We start from the raw sequence: 24,569 nt of genomic DNA, 5'->3' as shown, positions 1-24,569 counted from the left end.
AGCAGTGAATTACATTGGTATAAGCAAGCAGTTTACTGAATTTAACGGATTAATTTAATTTGTTTTGTTGTGATTAGCTTTCACCAATCGCATGGCACAGATGGGCTGTGGTTTGGCCATGTCTGTACCATGTGATCACACTGACCAATCAAAAATAGCAACACAACACAGTGCATGAAAGGAAGCCATCCATTGTTTACAACTGTCAAGTGACCTGCTGTGATTGGTCACATTGTATCAGCAGTGAGCCAGTACACTGATCAGTCCCGTGGACGCAGCCGGTGACAGATTGCGCAGTGCTTTCTGATGTCATACGACGTCCACTCAGAACGGTAAAGCCACTGCCCTTCGTTCTGCTATAGGCCAGGCGGGAAGCTGTTAATCGTGGACCTTTTAGGCCTTGTTCACATGGGAGTATTATAAGTGTATGCTTGTGCAATGGCTGTGTTGGTCGCCCACGTAGGGATACACCCCCCATGCTGGCAGTCCTATTCACTTCAATTGGGAAACAGCTGCTGCTCTCAAAGTGACCGATGTCACAGTGGGATAAGTAACGTTTAGCACGATCAATGTTTTCATCCATAGGGACCCCGACAAGTGCATTTACATTCGTACGCTCACGTATGTGGGGGGGGGGGGTGAGCTGGGATATTTATATATACGTGGTAACTTTGAATTTTTTACACTTTTTTTTTTTAACTAAATTTTTTTCTTTACATTACTTAGGGGACTTTGGTCCCCTATATAATGTGATGCATTTTTTGGTGACAGGTTCTAAAGCAGTGGTCCCCAAACTGTGGCCCCTTTTCTTGCCTTTATCTGGCCCTTGGGGCAGTGTTTCTCTCACTGATACAAGACACTATTCCAACAATGGGGTATTATTCCTCCCGCTGACACCAATGTCCGGCCCTCCTAAAGTCTAAAGGACCGTAAACTGGCCCTTTGTTTAGAAAGTTTGGTCTAAAGGATCCCTAATATCTCACCTAGCCTTCAATGAGACTAACAGAGTGCAGATCACAGTGCATTCGTTTCTTCCCCCAGCCAGTACCCCAAAAGTGATCTTTTACGCATTGACTGGTATCCCTCTGCACGTCCATTGGTGTACCCAGGACCGGTCAGAGTCCAGAAAACATGGCAGGAGCACGTGGTGAGGGACACCGTCCAGTTACCAGGGTGTGTGGAAGAGATCTGGAGGCGGCTGCACAGATCGCTTCCATCTGACAGTCGGCTTGTAAGATTTACACACATTGCCAGCGGCTGCACTGTGTGTGTATAAAAAAACCCCTGAAGCCACCACTGTAATTTTGTACGCGACTTGTGTACAACCAGCCTGCTCATAAATGGATCGAAATTCATCCAGTCCTTGCTAAACCAGCCACATTTCGATCAGTGTGTGGATGGCTTTAAGCTTCGGGACCCTTGGCTAATTGCTTTGTGGAAGCTTGCTGTACACATCACTGAAGCTCATATATAGGGGTCTACAGCAGCCCACAGAAGACTTGATTTTCTTTCCTGCAAGCACAGGTGGAAGGAAAGAAAATCGCTCAAATCGCCCATCAACACAGTCATTGTTACTGGGGGAATGCCTCTCGTAGTGCTATTGTGTTCTGCCGGTGGGAGGAGTCTTCCGGCTATCAGAACACAGTGATTACTGTTAGCGGCTTTAGCCTCCAGTAGTGATCGAATGTAAAAAGTCTGACAGGCTGGTTGTAACCAAGTTGATCGATAAATTGACTTGGGTACAATCAGCCTGTCCATACATGGATCAAATCTTGGCCAGGGCTTGCTGAACCAGCCGAATTTCGATTCATATATGGCTTAAGTGAGAGTGAAGTGCAGTCACTGTACAGCACCCCTATGTAGGAATATACAGTAACAACAAATACTAATATATATATATATATATATACACACATACACACACACACACACACACACACACACACACACACACAGCATGGATTTTCACCCATGAATGCCCTCTGTGCAGGGGACATGTCAGGTGAATGATGTGAGACTCACCTCTGTCTGTACCATGGCTGGTCTCTGTGTTCTCAGCGTCTTCACAGTCTGGAACATGTCCACCACCCCCCTCGTACCTCATCCGCTCCAGCACGATGCTCAGTGTGATGAAGACTCCGGTCCGGCCCACGCCAGCGCTGTATAAACACAACAGATTAACACAAATGCCATTAAAAAAAACAACCCCTTACACATCCCCCTATGGCAGGGATATGCAATTAGCGGACCTCCAGCTGTTGCAAAACTACAAGTCCCATCATGCATTTGCCCCCCGGGTGTCATGCTTGTTGAGTCTCGCTTTGATGCTATGCATCATGGGACTTGTAGTCCTGCAACAGCTGGAGGTCCGCTAATTGCATATCCCTGCCCTATGGGAGCAGAATCTAACCCTCATCTCCACTTTAGTGTTAAAGGGTAACTCCAGCGAAATGCGTCTTTTTAAGCTTAGCACAGACTAGATAAAGGGTAAAAACTCCTGTCAGGCGTTATGGCCGTGTCCCCTATGGGGAGATATCCCCCATGTCCTGCTGATAGAAAGTTACTGGCAATCCAAACACTGGCAGTGTCATTGAAACGGCAGAGAATTCTCCTATAGGCACGACTACAAGAGGAGGGACTTCCCTACCTGGGAGGAGATCTTTCCTGAATTTTAATTGTGTCACCAGGACAGGAATTGAGGAGCAAATTCCAACTGGGACAAAGCAATAAAAACCTGAAGTTCTTCTAACTCGTTCCCTCTCTATCCAAAATGTAAAGTTGAAGCTTAATCTGCTTAAATTTTGCCTTCAGCTATCCCCCCCCCCCCATTAAAATACTAATAACATTTTTAGATAACGCCCTTTCTTGTTGTCACGACATAACTTATTTTAGTCCCAGTAATGTCATCACTGGCTCTATGTACAATGCAGGCAGATCTAGGCTGTGAGAGGGGGGCTGGCAGGAGGCTGTACATTGCGTCATGAAAACATCCCAGCCCCCTGCCCCAGTATTCCTCTCAGGAGCCCTCAGTCCTGATACAAGCAGTGAGGTGGCTTTTGGGAGGTGTTATGTAAATATCAAAATAGCATGATGGGTGGTGTCAGTCTGGAGGAGCGGGTGTTCCTAGGGAGGCTACATTTGCATGCAGACGGCCCTAGGTAATGCCCACGTGATGCTGAGCTTTCAGGATTGAAAGAACTGAAGCCCCATGAATAAAAGGGGCGGGCTTGGGGACAGTCAGGCTGGAAAGGGCTAGGGATGATATTAGGGTGCAGTAAAAAAGTGTCAGAGGGGCAGTGGATGGGAGGTCAGCAGTTTGTATGATGGCGTACAGGGAGTACTAGTTTGTAGAGCAGAGAACAGGGGGGCAGCAGGGCACTGTACTAGGGATCAGTAGGGCAGAGGACAAATGTCACCAATGGCAGGGCACTGGGCAGAGCCCTTTCTCCCATCCCTACAGTGTACACAGCCTGAGAAACAGAAGCGCAGCTGCAGTAACCAGCTACACAGTGTGCAGATTGTAGCTGTGTGTAAGAGAATCAGATTTCAGCTACAGTGTGTGCTGTGCGGGAAGGAGGAGGTCTTGCTGCTTGTGCTCAGGCTGTGTACACCATAGGGATGGGATATAGTCAGGCATAGCGTCAGGGGGTGGGGGCACAACTTAAATATTGGGAGGCGCAGCCTACCCCAGCACCCTCCTAGTTCCGGCCATGTGTCTAAGAGGGGATTTCCCTCACATTAGAAAGATATTCTTTCACGTCCTGTTGGGTCTACAAGGCAGGAAGTGAAGGCAAGTTTCCCAAGTGAGATACACATGTCCCCTGCTGTAGATGTCTCTCTGGATAAGAGAAGGCTCTGATAATCTACTGTCTGCTCCCCACCTTTCCTCCTGTTGTTCTATGGACATTATTATGAGATAAGATGAATATGTTTAGTGTAGCGGAGCGCGTTCCTCACCTGCAGTGAACAGTGATGGGTCCGTCTTGTCCGAACTGTTCTTTCGTTTTGTGCACTTGTCCGATGAAGTCGATGAAGCCCTCTCCCGTTTTTGGCACTCCCTGCTCAGGCCAGTCTGTGAACTGGAACTGTCTGATTGTCCGAGACTGTCCGTCCTGTGGGGCAAAGAAACGGTCAGATCTGGGAGGACCAAAAGGGCTTATTTATAATAGAATTAGTTCATAGTCAGCGACCAGTTAATTCCTGCAGTTAGATTTTTTTTTTCTGCCTGGTTACCGTGGATTATCTTGCTTTGCCAGTGGTGGATAAGCATAAATGACAGGATGGCTGCCTAAGGACTGCAGACTCCATAATTGGCATGCATGATCTGGGGCCCATGGTACCATTATTTCAGTGCTGCATCTTATTACTTAGACCCCTTTCACACTGGGCGGTGGTGCGTTAGCGGTGAATCTTGAATAAGGAGAGTTATATCCAGGTTTGCTGCATCCACTATCCGGTCTGCTGCTATAGATGTATGAAGATTGATGGGCTTCCTGTATACTTCATATGTGCTGATGTGACCTTTGTGATGAGGGTCCATTTAATAGGGTAAGTGGCTGTATTGTTGGGTGCCGGTGACGGGTCTCCCTATCTTCTGCTTACCATAGATTGAACCATCATTTGAACATTCATTCCTGAATAATTTCTTGTAGATGCACTTTAACCACTTCTTGACTGCCCCATGCAGATATACTGCGGCAGAGCGGCCCTCCTGCGCGAAATCACGTATCTGTACGTGATTTTGTGCACCAGGTCTGGGGCGCATGCGTAGCGTCGGCGACCCGATCCTGCTGTGATCGGACCCACAGAGAGGCAGAACGGCGTGTTATGTAAACAAGGCAGAACCGCCGTTCTTTCAGAGGGGAAAATGGAGATCTTGTGTTTCTGCTAAGCAGAAACACGGATCTGTTTTTCCCCCCCTAGTCAAAGCACCTCCCCCACAGTTAGAAAGCACTGCCTAGGGACACAGTTAACCATTTGATCTTGATTTTAACCTCACCCCTGCCAGTGTAATTTGTACAGGGGCAGTGCATTTTTTTTTTTTTTTTAGCTCTGATCACTGTATTGGTGTCACTGGTCCCCAAAAAGTGTCACTTAGTGTCAGATTTCTCCGCCGCAATATCGCAGTCCCGCTAAAAATCGCTGATTTACAGCCATTACTAGTAAAAATTCCATCAATATATCCCATAGTTTGTAGACGCTATAACTTTTGCGCAAACCAATCAGTATACCCTTGTTTTTTTACCATAAATATGTAGCCTAAATTTATGAAGAAATTCGATTTTTCTTACATTTTTTTATTGGGTATATTTTATAGCATTTTTTTTTTCAAAATTGTCACGCTTTTTTTGTTTATAGAGCAAAAAAATAAAAACCGCAGAGGTGATCAAATACCACCAAAAGAAAGCTCTATTTGTGGGAAGAAAAAGGACGTCGATTTTATTTGTGTACAGCGTTCCATGACTGCGCAATTGTCAGTTAAAGTATCGCAGTGCTGTATTGCAAAAAATGGCCTGATCATTAGGGGAAGGGGTAAATTTTCTGGAGCTGAAGTGGTTAAGTAACCTAATAACATAGGTGGTCGGTAATCACACGATCAGATAAGGGACACTGTTGGCTTTCCAACAGTTAAAGGATTACTAGTCCCGGCATGTCATGGGTACCGCAGCCCAGACATCCTGGGACCTGTAGTTCATTGGCAGATGCCAGGACAAGCGGCACAGAGCAGAGGTCAGGAACAACGACCGCTCCTACTCACCCGTGCGTCCGTCACTTTGAATTCACGCAGGATATACTGAGGCATGTTATATTCGGCCATTGGGTCCACCACGAAATACTGATACCTCGCGGAGCGCTCGGCCGGCCAGTACTGATGGCACTTTTCCTGTAGAGAGGAGAACACACACGTCAATGCTGAAAACTTTCTTCCCGCTACATAAATTACCAAGAAATAACATTATTATTCATTCAGAAGAAAATTGATCATATTTATCTGATAACAAAGACACGATTGTCCCTCAGAAATCACACCGTCACAATGCCGCACAATTCCTAGGAGGGAAACATCATTATCTGCGCATTGTTACCACATCCCGATGATGATAACGTTGTGCCGGCAATCAGAGGAGCGTAAGAAATTCATCACTAGTGGTCTGAACAAATCCCCGGAGCCAGCTGATGAAAGCACCCGCACCATGGCTTCTTAAAGGGTGCCTGCTACTAACTTCAAATGGTAAAAACCTCCAAGTACCCCCCACAAGTCCTTTCTAAAACTTTACTTCTCTGTGTATTTAGCTACAAAGCCATCTGCTTTAAAAGCCCTTCAGAGTGCTAATAGGGTGAATGTTCCACCCCACCACCAATTCCAACCTCAGTTCAGCCCCAATTTCCGTTGCAGATGGTGGTTCCACTCGGAGGAGGAAGAGGGGAGGTGGGCAGGTTTCTTCATAGAATGAGGCCTACAGCTGCAGGTGTAATGGAAGGTGGATTGGCACCTAAATGTTGCATAAGATGGGCCTAACTAAAATGTCATGGAGCTGAGTGGGCTGCGGGTATAGGGGGGCAGGCCAAGGTTTGGAACTGACAGCCTAGTGAGCGGTCAACTACAGCAGTCCTTCGTAAGGAGCAGGAGCCCACCGGAGAGGGTTCTCTCATCCTCTAGAAGAAGTGGCGGCTGGTGATTTTTCGTTTGGGGGGGGGGGGGGCAGAAAACAACCGAACCCCCCCCGCACGGCAACTCAAACCCTCCCCCCCGCTGTCCACCTGTACCCCATCTAGGCAGCGGGGATCGGGCATCCATGGAGCGATGGCGACCAGGCGGCTCTTCTTCTCCTCGCCTCTGCTGTGCATCTCCTCCCCTCCTCCTAGGCGTCCAATAGGATCACCTGTCTTTTCTGCCAATCGGGTGACAGGTATTGGACCCGCTTCCCAGTTGGCTGGGAGGAGGATCAGTGTTGCAACAGCGTATATTCATTCGCTGTTGCAACACACCTGAGTGGGCCCTGGGCGCATCCTCAGCGTCCCGAGCCCACCCTATTTTGAAGCCTATTAGCGCCTATGGCTCTAATCAGGTGCTTAAAAAAAAAAAAAAAAACCCTGGCCGATGTAATTCATGCGCCCGGTGACCTGAAAGGGGCTGGATGCATAAATAGGGGGCAGCCATGGATAGATTTGCATGAATCTTTCCACTACATATAGGGGCTGGCAAAGAGAAGGGGCAGTGCCCAGACGCCCCCAATGGTAGGGCCACCCTTGTCCAGAAGGCCAGTCAGAGCCTGCTCACAAGCCACATGAAGATGCTTTTGGACATCTTGGACTTTTAGCTTAGATAACGTAGAAGTTTCCATACAATCATCTCCCAATCTGATCGTTACCAGTGCAGTGATCTCCACCTGTATATGAAAGCCTTTCAGGTGAACAAAGAGTTGCCTCCAGTCACATAATGGCAAGGATCGGTACACTCTAACACTGATAAACCCACCGATCGTTCTTACCCGGCCCATTTCCCGCAGCTTGGTCAGCATCACCACGATGGTGGAATTATGCTCCCATAGCATGCGCCAGAAGTCCTCAGTGGTCTCCGCCAGGGGTCCCTGAGTGGCGATGTAGCCTTTCTGCTGCCTGCAAAACAAGAATGAAGCATGAGGATCGGAGAAGTGCACGAGGATAACATTAAAAAAGGACAATGTCTTTCATTGGTGGTGTAATATGCCTGCCTGGGTGGCGCCTTGAATAAGTTGCTAATTTGAGATGAACATTTGACTAATGGTGGCTACTCGTGTATTAATAAGATCATTTAATCAATCATTAAAGGCAGCAAAACTAAACCCGGACATATATTTGAAACATGTCTGGGCAGGCTGATTGTACCCACCAAGATGGCCGGTATGGCTCTCACACCCCCCCCCCCCCCCGCTTCACGGTAGAGATTTCCCCCATCAGCGCTGTGTTGATGGGGGAATTGAGCGATTTTCTTTCCTGCAATCTGTGGTTGCAGGAAAGAATCTCACTCCATTTATGGCCGACTTAACTGAATCATCAAGTTGCAAACCACAGACCCCCTTACACTGTGCATGTGCAAGATCTGACGCCATGTTAGCAGGGTGCAAGCTGTGAGCAGTGGGAAGAGGCAGTCGATTCCAATGACAAATCAAACAAATATGGCGGCATTGGACAGGATTTATGACAGAAAAGCGGTGGGGGAGAGGAGGACAATGCCGGATTATCTGCCCTTGTAAGTATGCCCCCCCCCCCCCCCCCCCCCCGCTACAGTCAGCAATTTTTTTTTCCTTCTACCCCAATTTTTTTTCTTTTGAGGGACGTCTCCCTGCACCCCAGGATTCTTGCCTAGGCAAGACTGGCGTCCCACTCACCCTCCTGGGACACGGACGTCACTCATCTCAGGAGGCCTCGCAGTACTCTACAACTCATGCATGGATGCACATCATTAGGGGGCCGCCTCAAAAGTATGGGAAGACACATCGCCCCCTCATGACAAATAAGATGATGGCTCGGGGACCTGGTATGCGGTGGACGATCGCAGAAGAACAAAGCTGGATTCGTTGGACACATAGGGGTTGATTTACTAAAGGGAAATAGGCAGTGCACTTTGCAAAGTGCAGTTGATCCAGAGCTTAGTAAATGAGCAGAAGCTCTGCTGACTTCTATTATCCAATCATGTGCAAGCAAAAATGCTGTTTTTTTTTTTTTTAATTGCACATACTCTTTGCAAAGTGAAGATTTACCTAATTTACTAAGCTTTGGAGCAACTTTGAAAAGTGCACAGTCTATTTGCCTTTAGTAAATTAACCCCAGGTTAAAACCAGGTAATATGTGATTAAAAAAAATGAATTAGGGGGCTGTAAATTTCCTCTTTAAAATACAAAGGTGAACTAAGACTGTACATCCTCCCCGCCTGCTGGTCCCTTCTGTACTTACCTCCGTGTGTGTAGAGCTGTCATTGCCCACACAGCGGGTTAGGGCTTTGACATCCTCGATCTTCTTCCTCGTCTTTCTGCAGGGCTTCCAGGGCAGATCAGAAAGATGCGTTGTGCTGGCGCTGACCAATCAGAATCACTCTGATCTGCCCTGGAAGTGCAGCAGAAAGAAGAGGGAGAGGAGCGGGGATTTCAAAGCCCTAACCTGCTGTGTGGGGAGTAACCGCTAATCACCCATGGAGGTAAGTACAATGGGGAAGGTGTAGGGTGTTAGTTCAATTTGTAATTTTTTGGTGAACTTACACTTTAAATTACACCTGTCACTAACCCCTTCCTGTAGACATAACACATAGATGCATCCCCACTGCACTGGGCTTTTTTCCATTTGGGCCGCATATATGTATATTTCCCTTTGTGCTGGGAGCGCACAGTGACCGTGGTCTAACGGAGAGCCTTGGGCCCCGTGTACTAACGATCAGGGCCTAAATCTCCTGGTTCTGGGTCACCTCTGATTGGCTACCACAGTGATCAGTCAGTGCGAAGCCTGCCCCCCGTGTTTTTCTATCTGTGAATGGAGAGGGAAGATACAATGTATCTTTCTCTTTTCTTGGAGAGAAGAAAAAAAAAAAAGTGTGTGAAAATAAATAATAAAAAAATATAATAAAAAAACCTAGCTCAAAGTTTGATCTAGGTCAGTGCCAAGGTTAGTGTTTGTGTCATGTCAGGGTCAGTATATTTTGGGCAGGATTTTTTTTTCCGTTTAATTGGCATCAGTGTCAGTGTATTTTAGGTAGGGCAAAATGCACACTATTGCTTCTGGGCAGGTACAACCACAACTAGCATACACATATGTGGCATCGCTGCGATCGTCAGGAGCAGGGGAATTTAATTTGGGCTTTTCTTTGGTGGTGGGTTATGGTAGTAACAAGAAATATACAGCTAAATTAAAAAATATATATATTTTTTTACTATTTTGGTCCAGTTTTCCTTTGATGATAAAAAAAAATAAAATCAGGAGATATCCATTACCATTTACCACCAAATGAAAGCCCAATCTGTCCTGAAAAAAAATGTGGTATAGTCCACCTGGATGCACAAAGTAGTTGTGATGATATGTACAATTTTACTAACACATGTCAAAGTTTAAAAATTGTGCTTAGCCATTAAGATTTGATTTATCCTTAGGGTGTGAAGGGATTAAAGACATATGGGGCGGGTGTATTGTCCTTCTTAAAACTGCTAGCTGCACTGAGAAAGTTAGAATTTGTCATTTCTGCACTTGTTCTGGGTCAGTCACAAGGAAACAACTCAAACCAATGCATTATGACAGCCAAAGGACTAGCATTTTCAGGAGGCAGTTGCCAACTGCAACCTCCATAATTTTCTAATAGGTTTTCTTTCATAAGGAGCTGAGGGTCCCATTCAGAACTGGAGATGTAGAACTGTTCCTACCTGCAGGAACAAGTACACTTTAACAACCCCCAGTACCTCCTCTGGAGTGCAAGTCCCCAATACAAGATAGGAGCCCCAGCTCATTCTGACAGGTTCTCTTTATTCACAAATCACATAACTGCTTTCAGATAGGACATTACCTATAGCCATCGATGGAGCTGGCGTTGATGTAGTCAGAGCCCTCGACACCACGGATTGGCTGAAGACACACACGGCTCGATTCATAGGGCATGATGTTCACCAGCCGGTTCTTGAACTTGTTGCATGGTAGGTTGGCACTGATGAACCGTGAGGTGTGGGCTTTGGAGTTGGCCAATAGCTACGTAGTAAAGAAGAGGAAGAAAACTGAGTAAACAAGACGAACGAGAAAGCCGAGTTCTAGAATGCGAACAGCAGCACAGTCTAAACCTTGAGATCCATTCCCTCTAAATCACCACGATCCATCTGATGCGTGTCTGGCGACTGTCAATGAAGATAGACTCACCACCAACAGGGCTGTCTTTAAGGCAGGGCAAAAGGGGCAGCTTCCCCAGTCATTGTTGTGGTGCCCAAAGCAGCTGCCCCTTGAGCCTGCACTGCCTGAAAATAGTTGACAAGTGGATTTGGGAGGGCCCAATCAATATTAAAGACGGTCCCGACCACCAACACATCTTCCCAGCACCAAAGGGAAGCAGAATGAGTTCAACCCCAACACAGAAGTGTCCTCCTCCTACTGTCAATGTGAGGAGTGCCATGGTTATAGATTGACAGTTATTTGGTAGATACAGACATATAGTGACATTTGTTTGGTAGACACCGGCACAGATGGCGACGTACCTTGAACTCTAGCTCCATGGCGGTGACGCTCTCTCCCACGGGGACCTGAGACAGTTTCTGGATATGTGCATACAGGCTGCGTGCCGGCACTTCTGTGTTCCCACACATGACCGCCTCTAGCAGGGCTTCGTGGATGAAGACGTATTGGTCCTCCGTCTGTACCATGTAGTTCCGCTGAGAGCGCATACAGGTCACCTGACCATAGATATCCACCGTCTTCTCCAGCTTCACTCGCTCCAGCATGGCGTCAATCACAATGAAGCACCCTGTTCTTCCCACACCGGCGCTGTCCAAGTAATAAAAGGGGGGAGGGTTATCGGATTATGTTAAAGCCAAATATGACCTAAGACCTCATTCACACAGGGGACTCCCAGTATTTAAGCTGAGAGCATAAAATTTCATATCGTCTTCTGTGTTGTCTGCAGATGGAATGAGGGGGAAACTGTAGTGTTCTTTCCTAGTAGCCAGAGACCATAGGACCTATAGTCTTGGAATTTGTGTTGTCAGCTCACTACAGGAAATCTCACTGGATTTCTGGTAGAACCGGTATTTTTCTACACTTGCAGTATTTGCACAGAGAAAAGACATGGTGAAATGTGCATGTGTTGCAAAGATGTACTGTACAGTATATGTTTTTCTTTTTCTTGCCCTGACATACACTTTAATGTTTCATTGACTGCCTGCATAGTTGACACAATGGTAAGCCCATTCTACAAGGCTATCTTCCAGAGTGCTACTGTGCCCCTTTATGCCCCTGTGTGCCCCCCCCCCCCCATTCCGTACCCAATCCTGCAAGGGATCTCTGGGTGACAGTAACCTCAGTCTCCTCTTACCTGCAGTGTACCACCATAGGCCCGGCATCTGCCGGGTTACACGCCTTCACTCTGCGAAGGAAGGCCAGGATCGGCGTGGGGTACTCGGGAACCCCGTGGTCTGGCCAGGCCATGAACTGGAACTGTCTGATTTCTCGTTTTTCGCTGGAGCCGTTCTGGAACACAGATAGAAAGGGAATACAATACAAGGCGCATTTTAAAAAACTCTATGAATCCCAATCATGTTTATACCACCACTGGTCCATTTTAGCCAGTATTATCCAGATCTGCACATACAGCAATGTATCTATACCAGTGGGACCTTTTTAACTCAAGGTGTCGGATTAAAAAATTGAAAAGTTGCATTTGCACCAAATGAGCAGATACTTTTATGGAGAACAAAATAGTTTTGATATAAGGACACTGGGCTCAATTCAAAACCCCCTTTTTTCCCTTTTTTGGGACGTCAAGCGCTCTCCCAACTCGCAACATCATAGTAGTCGCTTAATTGTTAACAAGGAGCTGTGGGGCCCAAGAATTGCTCCACGACCATGAAAGGAAGGGTGTTTCCCGTCCCCTGCCACTAGTAGTACATGGATAGTACCCATCGAGCACCTTATTTTAACAAAGAAGAAAAGCGGGGAGAAGAAAGGTGAGAAAAAAGAGGGAGGGGGGAAAGACCCCAAGCTCTAATCTGTGCCGCCCAAAGGCCCCTCAGACCGGAGCCACACGGGGGTCTCCAGTCCAATAGCTGATCCACAGACCCCAGACTTTTCCAAAACCTTTTTTTTTTGTCATTCAAGACTGTGGAGACCCTTTCATTGACCACAAATGCAGCAATTTAGGAATCAGATGAAAGGTTTAGGGCTGGAAAACACTTTTTGATAGCTAAAAAGTGCATTTTATATACATCTATATGGATCAGACCAAAATGAGGGACAAATGAGGGACAAATGAGGGGCAGAGGGGATAGTCCCTCGAAATCAGGGACAGTTGGCAGCTATGGCGTTGTCACCCTAGGCTGCTCTCCTGATTTTGATCCCAAAGACCTTCCTTCTTCCCTCATCTTGATTACATAGGAAGGAGACGTTCTTGGAAAAGCAGCCGGAGGCATTGGGGGTTTATTTACTAAAGGCAAATCCAGTTTGCACTACAAGTGCACTTGGAAGTGTAGATCTGAGGGGGACATGCAAGGAAAATAAAAAAAGAAAATTTTTGCTTGTACGTGATTGGAGGATAGAAATCAGCAGAGCTTCCCCTCATTTCAGATCTTCTCCTCAGATCTACAGCGACTGCACTTCCAAGTGCACTTGTAGTGCAATGTGGATTTGCCTTTAGTAAATAAACACCAATGTGTTATCATCGCTGCAACTGGGCCGTAGATCTGCGCATGTGCTGGATTTCTAATGCCAGAAACTGCTGGTATCTATGTACATGAACGAAAATCCCCCACGCATGTGCAGATGCCCCACAGGGCTCTCTACCAGGTCCCAAATACTCAGCAGAGCCCAGCGACGTAACTTGATTTTTTAAGATGGTGGTACAGAAGATGGGCGGGGGGGCTTGATGCGGCACTGATGTTCTACTTAAAGTGGGCACATATTCACTGATTTTATAATCCTCATAGAAATATTTCCAGTCCCAGAACGATACTTAGAATTTTCCCTAATAATAATAACAGGTACACAATTACAAAAAGTTAGTGTCGGTCTGGGACGATCTGTCGGGATGAGGCGGCGTCCGCAACCAAGGACGCTTCAATTAAAACTCCCAACAATTACATTATCGAGCCGCGGCGCACTAAACTCAGTCACCGTCTCCCCACAATAGGTATCCAAAAGTTTCGCTCGGCACCGCTATCCGCATTCATTGTTCCTCTCATTAAGCTCAGCGCACCGTAAAATTATATTATAATTGAAAATTAAATTAAAACATTACACTCTTAATTTGCTTGTCTAGCTTCTCCCGTAATGTGCCGTCTTATCGTGGTCTGGGGGAGGGTGCGCGATGGGCGGAGGAGGAGGAAGAGGAGATATCATTACTTGTGGGGTCACCCATGCAGGAGGAGGGAAGTTAATGGTTAGAAAGCAACGTTCCCTTCGTCTCACCTTGTAGAGGGCGAACGTCCTCACTGTGTACGTGGCCAATTCGACCGTGTCCAGCAGGGTGACTTGTATCATTCCGTACGTCTCGGAGCCGCGGCTGGGCCAGTACTGGTCGCATTTCACCTGCGATTCAGACACAAATACCATTTTTATAATTCAGTAAACTACCAGAGATCGTTGATTATACGGTCTGTTGGAGAACTATTTGCTGCGTCTCATCCTCGGACGTACACCCAGCCACCCACATCCTTCTTCACAAATCGTTTTATAAAACACAACTTTCTGTGAGGAGAAAATGTTACATTTGCGAGATCCATCACAGAACAATCAAATTATTATTAAAGCCCAACTGAACTTTCAGCTTAAATTGACTTAAATACATTCCATTACAGTTCATTTTCTTTAAAAAGCAGCCACAGAGCGGAAAAGCCTGTCCCTTGGCAGCATGCTGCAGAGAAGGACCTTTCTTCTATGTGCAAGCAGTGGTCTCTCTGCAGAGGTTTTTTTCTATCTTTGGGGATCGCTGTTTTCCACTCTGCATTGAAGATTACGGCTTCATCTCAGGATTACTGTGTGACCGGCCACCGCAGATGAGATATAAGGCAGCTGCCCATCAGATATGTATCCAGGCGTGTCTGACCCCCTGTAATTAAGGGGTCCATCCTTTCTGGTAAGTATACCCATACGCACGAAAGGGGACCAGTCTGCTTGTGCTAAGAAGAATTTAATATATGTCTTACCACATGGACTTTTATTTAATACTTTTATTAGTTTGCGCTGCACTTACATTTGTTTAGTGATATGATGAATTATTGCTGTGAAGGGCACGATGGAACGACTGGTATGCAGTTTTGTCTTGTGTTCCTCAGCCCCGGGGCAAGTAATAAAACCTAATTTAGCACAGATGCCGTGGCACCGATTAACAATATCATTTGCTGCAATTAACAATCTCTTTGTAGATGAGATCTGGAGGCCTTGTGTGTTTTCTCCGATTCCCAGTTCTGTGGGACAACTCACCCTGGATTTCTCCTCAAGCCGGGTCATCATGACGATGGTGGAGGCCCTCTGCTCCCACACCAAACGCCAGAAATCGGTGAAGGTTTCCGGCAGAGGACCTTGAGTGGCGATGTAAGCGTTCTGCTTCCTGTACCCATCTATATAGTTGGAATTTATGTAGTCGCTGCCAGGAACGCCTGAGAAGAAAGAACAAGAGGTGTACAGGTTAGGGAACAGCAAAACTAGCAGTCTTCACCTTCCCGAAATTTCACTATTTCTACAAACTGAATTGAAGTGGATAAGGAAGGCTAAATTAAGGAGTTTTTTTTTTTTTGAAAGATGCAACCTCCCCCATTTCTACGCCTTTAAGTTCCGGGCGGCTCGTGGAAAACGTCTATGGAGACATCTGCAAAGCAGCAGGCTGGTTGCCGCAGCGCACCTGCCTCAGGTGCTACAGGGAAAATCCAGGGGCTTGTACATCAATGGACTTCGACGAAATGGCGGTCCAGGCTTCCATGTCCATTGTATTAAAGTTTGATTATACATTTTAGCCTTCCCTGTTTAGCTCATTATTTATCACATGCATGCTGCCATGTTGGCATCAGAAAAACTGAAAATTGTATCAAATACTTACTGTAATTTTCCTTTATTGACGCCAATCCATGGCAGCCTACGAACCCTCCCCTTTTTTGATCTTGTTATTTTTACGGAGAATGGGGGAGGCTGCTCTAGCTTTCCTTTTATAGATTTAAAGCAGGTCCTGTGGGTGGATATAGAAGTGAAGCTATATCGCATGTATGCTGCCATGGATTGATGTCATGTATGCTGCCATGGATTGACGTCATGTATGCTGCCATGGATTGACATCAGGAAAGGAAAATTACGGTTAGTATTTGATACAATTTTCAGTTTTTCTGATGCCAACATGGAAGCATGCATGTGATAAATAATGAGCTAAACAGGGAGGGCTAAAATGTATAATCAAACTTTAATACAATGGACTTGGAAGCCTGGACCGCTATTCTGTCGAAGTGCATTGATGATACAATTTTCTGTTTTTAATGCTAATTTTGGTCACCTGGTAAAAATGGAGGTTATTTTAGAAGAGATTTGGACAAACGCAAAGTCGTCAATTTTGCTGTACAACCAAGTTTGCCAAAATCATTCTGCTCATCCATGGTAAAGGCTGGTTCTAAGGATCTGCATTGGGCCCAGTAAATATGAAGCTACTTACCATCCACGGAGGTGAGGATGACACGTGAGTGGTCGTACGCTATAACATTTGCATAGCGGTTCTTCGGCTTGTTCACCTCCAGATTGGAATGTTCCCAGGTGAACTGCTGACCAGGGTCGATGGACTGAAAGACAAAACAAGAAGTCTCTAATATGTGCCCCTGGCTGAAGGGACTTGGGGGGCGCACATGAGGGGCTGTACACAAGTCTCACCTCGTATTCCTGAGAGAATTTGAGCCCATCGTTGGCCTTTAGGCGCTCGATGTTGTCAGCGAGGTCGGTGATCGGGATGGGAGGATGGTCCCTCATACCTGAAAAGGAGAGAAGAATAACATGACCCACCGCCCCAACATCCCATCCCCAAAGGCAGACAACGTGGATGGACAGTGCAGCAAGATGGACGGACAGACAAAGCTGTTGACACGTAGCATGCTGCAGCACTGCAGAGAGGAGCAGTGGGATGGACCGCAATGTCACCCATTGTTCATGCAGCCCTTGTGGACAGTCCACCCCGTGGTCTGTGATGCTGTGCAGAGATGGTGGAATGGAGGGAGAGGGGATCAAGGGCATTTGGAAGGAGGACAGGAAAGCTATAAAATTGAGGAAAAACAGTACAAAAAAATATATAATAATAATAAAAAAAATATATAATAAAAATAAATTAAAAAAGTGTAATGGGAAGTTGTGGAGAAGCCATAGTAAATTTACAATGAAAATAACATGGGGTAAACTTCAGAGAGGGAAATTACAAATCAGAATTCAGCAAATAAATATTGCTTTGTGTTTCCTCCTTCAGGAAAAAAAAAAAAAAAATCAAAAGAACCCCGGAGAAGACCCAATGAAAATCACTAAATAAACCAACAAGCTAACCTGCGGGGGACTGATTTAGGTCCTCGCCCGCAGCGCACATCACCTGCACTACCAACCTGCTCTGGTTTCGCTACTCTACTATCCTTCACAAGAACTGGGGAAAACTCAAGGATGGATGAGAGCAGGACAAAATATGAATGACACAGAGCAAACAAGATGAATTGTAGACTGAAAGGGCAATGATTGGGGAGTGTGGGGGGGGGCAGTGGTCACTTTTTTTCCTAGACGGTTTACAGCAAGTTGTCAAACTAACTTGAGATATTCTGGTAACTGGGGACACTGGAACCTGCAAAGGAGACAAGAGCAGCAGAAGAACAGAATGCAATTAGAGGGATTGGGGATATGGGACAAGGATCTCTCCAATAGCACATAACAGGCAGGGCAGCCAGATATTTAACATATAACAGATAACTACTGGAGCAGCACGAAAGCCAAGTGTCTGGCATTTCCAGAAAGAGAGGGCACCAATGGAAGCCCATATATTTCGTGACTGGTTTTCTTTAAGGATAAAAAAGGAGACCTGCCAATATGGTTGCAACCAGATGCAGGTGAGGATCCCATTCTGCACTGGGGCTGCTATGGCCTGTCTATGCTGGTTCTGTGGCACAGGTTTCCCTATGCAGCCCTGGCGAGCTCCATTTAAGTTATTAAATAAGGCAACGAAACCCATAAATGGTCAGTAACCCATAGCAAGCAAGCATTTACAGAGTCCTATAAGTAAATGATGGGCTACTATTAGTTGCCAGGGGTTGCTTCAACATGCTTTTTGTCCTAATGAATAAACGCAACCCTTTTTGCCAAAAAAAATAGTTGACCAAATTTGTATCCTAGATTAGAAGTCTGTCTTTCTCGCCAACATGTTGGGAACAAAGATACTGCAGCCTCTTGCTTGTAGACCTTCTCACTATCATAGAACAAAATGTACTGCGGCCTTTTGCTTAGAGACCTTCTGCTAAGTACTGCCTGAGTGTATAGGAGATGAAGATGGGAAAAGAACACAAAGGATCAAGGGGGGGGGGGAGGTTTACAATACAGATAACATTACTAACCTGGAGTCTGGTAGTTGAGTCGTCTCATTTCCACGGGGTCAGAGGAATTGGCCAGCAGAGAGTCTTTCAGTCCAGGCATTTGGTCCTCTTTGCTGGAGGGAGAGTTGGTCCTTTTCCTGTTTAGCAGACAAATGCAGGTATAAAATATATATCATGGTACAGATCAAACATTGGGGATGGGAATTAAGGGTTAAAGAAAAGGATCATTCACATAGCATACATTGCATAGAAAATCTTATGCCGCGTACACACCATCGGACTTTACGGCAGACTTTGCCCGGCGGACGGGATTTCGTCGGACAATTCGATCGTGTGTGGGCTCCAGCAGACTTTGTTTTCTCAAAAGTTTGACAGACTTAGATTTGAAACATGTTTCAAATCTATCCGACGGACTCGAGTCCGGTCGAAAGGTCCGCTCGTCTGTATGCTAGTCCGGCGGACAAAAAACGACGCTAGGGCAGCTATTGGCTACTGGCTATCAACTTCCTTGTTTTAGTCCCTACGAATCCGTCGAACTTTGGTTGATCGTGTGTAGGCAAGTCCGTTCATTCGGAAAGTCCGTCGTAAAGTCCGTCAAAGTCCGCCAGGCAAAGTAAGCCGTAAAGTCCGCTCGTGTGTACGCGGCATAACTCTATATTGATTATCATTGATGAAATAAACACTGCAACATGAATCTGCAATAGGAACAAGAGATGCTTGTTTTTGAAACTAACAATACCAGATAAACATAATTATGAACACAGTTCTGATCTATATTGTGACAATGATCTAACAAATATTCTGCTGCAGGCACTAAAACCCTGAGCCACCACCAATAACAGGAGCTGGTTCCCACAGTCTCTTCAAAGAAAGCAAGGGAAGGAACCGCTTGACATCTTAAAAGCCTCAGGACAATATATGGAGTCAGCCAATAAAAAGACGACTCCATCCGATGTAACGCGCTTCACTCGGTCAGGAGCTTACTCACAGGGTCTGGGGGGAGAAAGCTCCTGACCACGTACATTGGATGGATTAGTCTATTTGTTGGATGACTCAATAAATTGTCCCGAGGCTTTTAGGAGGGTGAGCGGTTCCCTTCCTTCCTTCCTTTGAAGCCTTTCTTGTGAGGCTGATGTGCTTCCAAATCTTACAATCTAGTTAGTTAGGCAGCAAATGATATCGCCCCAAAAGGCCAACATCTCCTTTTGTCAATGGCTAATACAGTACAACACTCTAATGTTGGATCATGGCTCCAAAGAAAGGAAGGAAATGAACCGCTCACCATCTTAAAAGCCTCGGGGGCAATTTATTGAGTAATCCAACAAACAGACTACTCCATCCGATGTACAGAACCAGTAACGCTTTTGACTTGGTCAGAAGCTTACTCCCCTAGACCCTATGAGTAGGCTCCTGACCGAGTGAAGCACATTACATCAGATGGAGTAGTCTGTTGGATGACTCAAATTGTCCGGAGGCTTTTCAGATGGTGAGCAGTTCCTTTGCTTCCTTTCTTTGGAGCCTCTATAGAGAACGGTCTAACATTGCTTATAGAGTGTTGTACTGTGTCAGCTATCAACAAAAGATGTTGGATTTCAGGGCGACGCCATTTACTGCCTAACTAAATAGATTGCAGAGCCAGGTTTGGAAGCACACTGGGCCTCACTGTATAAACTGACCGTAAGAAAAATGCTTTCTATACACCAGGGTAGGCAAAGTCTGGCTCTCCAGCTTTGGTGAAGCTACAAATCCCATCATGTGTCTGCCTCTTGGTGTCATGCCTATGCTTGGAGTCTTGCGAGGCATTTTGGGACTTGTAGCTCCACAGCAGCTGGAGTGCCAAATGTTGTGTGACCCTGCTATATACGAAACAAGATTCAGATGTTATCAACTCAAGACATGAGTGGCATGGGGTGACTTTTGTAATATGGCGCTGAAGGGGAATTTTAAAACACAAAGAGAGATTAAAAAAAGAAGAGCAAATTCAAAAGATATCTCAAAGACTCTGGAATACAGCCTGAGCAGAGACAGAAATTGTATGCACCACTGTGATTTCCTGTGAAGCAACCTCTCAGAAACATCTCCACATCAAAGGGGACTCTACAAAGACTCCCACCATCTCCCTCCTTGGTGTGAAGAGGTACAGGACGTCTCTTCCATCTCACAGAGACAATAAATGGGATTAAAAATCCAAACTTTTACTCATAGAGGCGGCTCGGATATATTGACAGAATTAGCAGTTACCCCGGCATGAGCTGTCATCCCACTGAGGGCTCCTCGCTTGAAAGAGATGTCTATACTTCCAGTTACACAGATAATACCATGTACGTTCTCATACATCCAAACCCACAGACTCTAGATCAGTGGTCTCCAAACTGCAACCTGGGGGCCGGAAGTGGTCCTTTGCTTGCCTTTATCCGGCCCATGGGGCACTATTCCTCCCACTGATACGAGACACTATTCTACCTACTAACACCAACAAAGGGGCACTATTCCTCCCACTGGCACCAATGATAAAGCGCGATTCCTCCCAATGATACCACTGATGGGACACCATTCCTTCCAATGATGGGACACTATTCCTCCCAATGACACCAGTGATGGGACACTATTCCTCCCAATGACACCAATGATGGGACACTATTTCTCCCACTGGCAACAGTTATGGGACACTATTCCTCCCAATAATACCACTGATGGGGGCACCATTCCTCCCAGTGATAGGGCACTATTCCTCTCAATGACACCAATAATGGAGCACTATACCTCCCAAAAATACCACTGATGGGGCACCATTCCTCCCAATGATGGGGCACTATTCCTCTCAGTGATACAGGACACTATTCTACCTACTGACACCAACAATGTGGCACCATTTCTCCCATTGACACCAATAATGGGGCATTATTCCTCCCAATGATGGGGCTTTATTCCCCTCAATGATACCACTGATGGGGCACTATTCCTCCCAATGATACCACTGATGCGTTAACATTCCTCCCAATGATGGGGCACTATTCCTCCCAATGACACCAATAATGGGGCACTATTCCTCCCAATGATATGGCACTATCCCTCCCAATTATATCAATGATGGGGCACTATTTCTCCCCCTAATACCTAATGTGGTGATGTTTACTTCCACTGATGCCAGGAAAATTTCCGTTCCCACTGGCCACAGTCTGACCCCCCCCCAAAGTCTGAAGGACAATGAACTGGCCCTTTGTTTAGAAAGTTTGGAGACTTCTGCTATAGATAGTGATGACTGATATTTTGTACCACTAAGGCTTGGTTTACATTACTGTATGCACATATGCATTTTACGCACTTTACCCCACATCCGTATAGGGCAGCCCATTCATTTCAATAGGCTGCCCTACCTGCGAGAAACGTGATGAAAGAAGTCCCAGACTCTTTTTAAAAATTGTGCCGCACTGAACCACATGGTTTGGTGTGCACAAAAAAAGCTCACATTTGCTGATGCGTCTACTAAAGAGCAGAGCGTTTCTCTGTGTGTGGTGAAAGCATGGGATTTTGCGTATGTTCCCGACACACACAGATGTACGGTTCAGTCAATAAGCAATCAAAGAAATCTGACGCCGGGGCTTAGCCCTGAGCTACCAATGGGAAATTGCTTTAAAATTTTCAATCTGGACCTCCATGTATAATTTTAATTTGCCATTTTATGTGGGAAGAAGAAATTGTTTGGGGGGGTTAACTCTTCGGCATCCAACAACCAATGAAATATCAGTTTTGGGTGCACTGAGTACTTTACTCCCACTTAATAGAGAATAGGATGAGAACACATTTTCCTACCTCTCCTGCTTACTGTATCCATGACAAGCACAAAAAAAAGAAGAGAAGAGAAAGATCAGAACAGGACAGATTATATATACATCATTGTGTATGCAAACTTTCCAAAGAACTGTCTGTGCGTCCCACAGCAACCAATCCAAGTTCCCCTTTTTACTCTCTAACCTGCAGTTAGGTGTGTGGTGCTCTCACTATGGCTTATATAGTTAGACCCCCATAAACACTATTAGATTTTCTGCAGATTTTTGTCTTCGGATTTACAAAAAACATATAATATATGAGGTCAAACCTTAAGAGTTTCAATTTGTATGCAATCGGGCAGGCCCTCGCACTACATGGTTTTGGTCAATCTGAAGAAAAAAATCTGCAGAAAATCGAATAGTGTGTATGGGGTCTAACTATATACTTTGCTCAGAAACCCCACTCAGCTGGGGGTCTTTGATACATGTGAGAAGCCTTACTGTTGGGGGGGGGGGGGTGTATTAACCCTTTAACATAGGCCAACACCTTGAGGTAAGTCATAAAGTAGTTGTAAACCCTCACATGTACCCAGTGAAGTGACTGCCCTCAGATGATACCCAGGAGATTAAAACCAATCCTACTACACAAGTTATACATGTTTATCTGTAGCCTTCTACAGCTTCCTAAAGCACACATTTTACACAGCATTTCTGAGCTCCAGAAGGCAAACGGCAGGGATTTGATGTTACACACCGCGCAGCATAGAGCTGGGTGTAATCTGAAACTTGAGTGGGGGGGGGGGGGGGGGGGGGGGTATGGATACCCCCTACACAGACTTATAGGGAAACATGATTGCTCTGTGCTACAGGGGGTGAGTGGTAATATTCTGTTTTGGCATAGGGCGAAGCGTGTCAGCTTTATCAATGAAATAGCCTTTTTCAGCAATACAGGATACTAACAATACCAAATCTAGCACCCTGTATGTATGTACCTTGATGTGATTGGTATGACGCATGCAATTGCCCCGTGTGTGGTGCAATCCATAGGTCACATGGTCAATATGAATGTGTATAGTGACCAGGCTTACCTCTTGAAGAGAAGGATGGCAATGACGATGATGATAATGAGGATGACTGCCAGGACCGGGCCCATCACCCACAACATCTCGGGCTCCTCCTGTTGTCTAGATGAGGAGACCTCCACCACGATGTAATCAGAGTATGGACTGGCTGCGTACTTCTTCTGTAGAGCAGAATAAAGCATAGAGGACGGGTCAGGGGGACAAGGACAAGATGGTTTTGTGGTGCCAACTTCAAATACAATTAAATGTGTTTTATACAGAAGCAAAAGATTGTTTTTTATGCACTAAAAATGGATACTATTTTGCATATTTATTTGTGTGACGGTGTTTGAATTTTCTGTAGTTATCAGAAGGAAGAACTTTTGGAAATGAGTTAAGTGGATGGTTGGAGTCAAATGAGATATACTGGATGAAGAGCACCTGTCCATCTTCAGGTTTTAGGGGGACTCAGATCTCAGTCTGAGGATTTGGATTAACAGCCACTAGTGATAATCTCATGTAAAATCCGGCATGCTGGTTGTACCTAAGATCAATTAATCAACTTGAGAACAATCAGCCTGCCCATACATGGTTCAAATCTTGGCTGGTTCCTGCTGAACGTCTATGGCCAGCCTAACTGTTTGCCTACCTAAATAATTTTTATTTAGTACAGTGTTTTAATAAAAAAACTGTTTTTTTTATAGGTTAGGAAATGGACCTAAATGTAAAAAAATATATATATATTTTAAACTTTCTTTAACGTTTTAAAGCATTTTGTTAGTACTATAATTGTATCAATAATTACAGTATTAAACAGAAGCTGCAGTTTATTGACTGCAAATGTGATTCAGCTTTTCAAGCTGAATCACATTTGTTTTTTCTTGTTATATAAACTTGCGTGTGATTTCGATGTCACAGATGACATATAACACTTGATCCCTCAAACAGGAAGCTAACAGTGGCAGGCAGGTTTGACAGCCAGCATACAGGGTATGTGTAAGTATCAGCTGGCAGTTGTCAAGGGGAGCTAATTTATTAACCTATCCATACAAGCTGAAAGTGATTGTAAACCCTTATATATATATTTTTTAAACAAACATGTCATAATACTTACCTAATACAACAAATTAATACTTACATAAAACAGCACATACTTACCTGCTCTGTGTAAAGGTTTTGCACAGAGCAGCCCCGATCCTCCGTTTCTCAGGTCCCTCACTGGCACTCCCGGCTCTTCCCCCCCTCCCCCGGAGTGCCCACCATAGCAAGCCATTTGCTATAGGGGCACTCGTGTGGGCTTGCTCCCAGGCTGGCTTTGTGTGTCCATAGACATACAGAACGTGGCTTTGCCCCACCCCTGCTTCAATGGCTGTGATTGACAGCAGCAGGAGGCAACCATTGCAACAACATTTTGGGACTTTCCTGCATGCTACTTCTGCATAGTCCGGGTTAAGCAGACATACTACCTGGGTGGTCAGTGCATCAAATTC

The 24,569-nt window shown here is 45.6% G+C and overlaps 1 protein-coding gene across 1 annotated transcript in view; it reads right to left on the bottom strand.

Moving 5' to 3' along the window:
• PTPRF (protein tyrosine phosphatase receptor type F) overlaps nt 1-24,569 on the bottom strand; it is a gene marked incomplete in the record, with an annotated part of 622,098 nt that overhangs the window by 3,520 nt on the left and 594,009 nt on the right. The window contains 15 exon segments of the mRNA XM_073593920.1: nt 2,023-2,091; nt 2,093-2,159; nt 3,958-4,112; nt 5,759-5,884; nt 7,494-7,620; nt 10,529-10,707; nt 11,205-11,490; nt 12,038-12,192; nt 14,125-14,244; nt 15,139-15,314; nt 16,352-16,475; nt 16,564-16,661; nt 17,474-17,506; nt 18,270-18,385; nt 23,107-23,261. Coding sequence (XP_073450021.1) covers nt 2,023-2,091; nt 2,093-2,159; nt 3,958-4,112; nt 5,759-5,884; nt 7,494-7,620; nt 10,529-10,707; nt 11,205-11,490; nt 12,038-12,192; nt 14,125-14,244; nt 15,139-15,314; nt 16,352-16,475; nt 16,564-16,661; nt 17,474-17,506; nt 18,270-18,385; nt 23,107-23,261 — 1,986 coding nt within the window.

This window comes from Aquarana catesbeiana, linkage group LG07 (assembly GCF_042186555.1).
Source record: "Aquarana catesbeiana isolate 2022-GZ linkage group LG07, ASM4218655v1, whole genome shotgun sequence".
In the NCBI taxonomy this organism is placed as follows: domain Eukaryota; kingdom Metazoa; phylum Chordata; class Amphibia; order Anura; family Ranidae; genus Aquarana; species Aquarana catesbeiana.
Note: the sequence above shows the minus strand (reverse complement) of the source record. Positions and strands in the feature narration are given on the sequence as shown.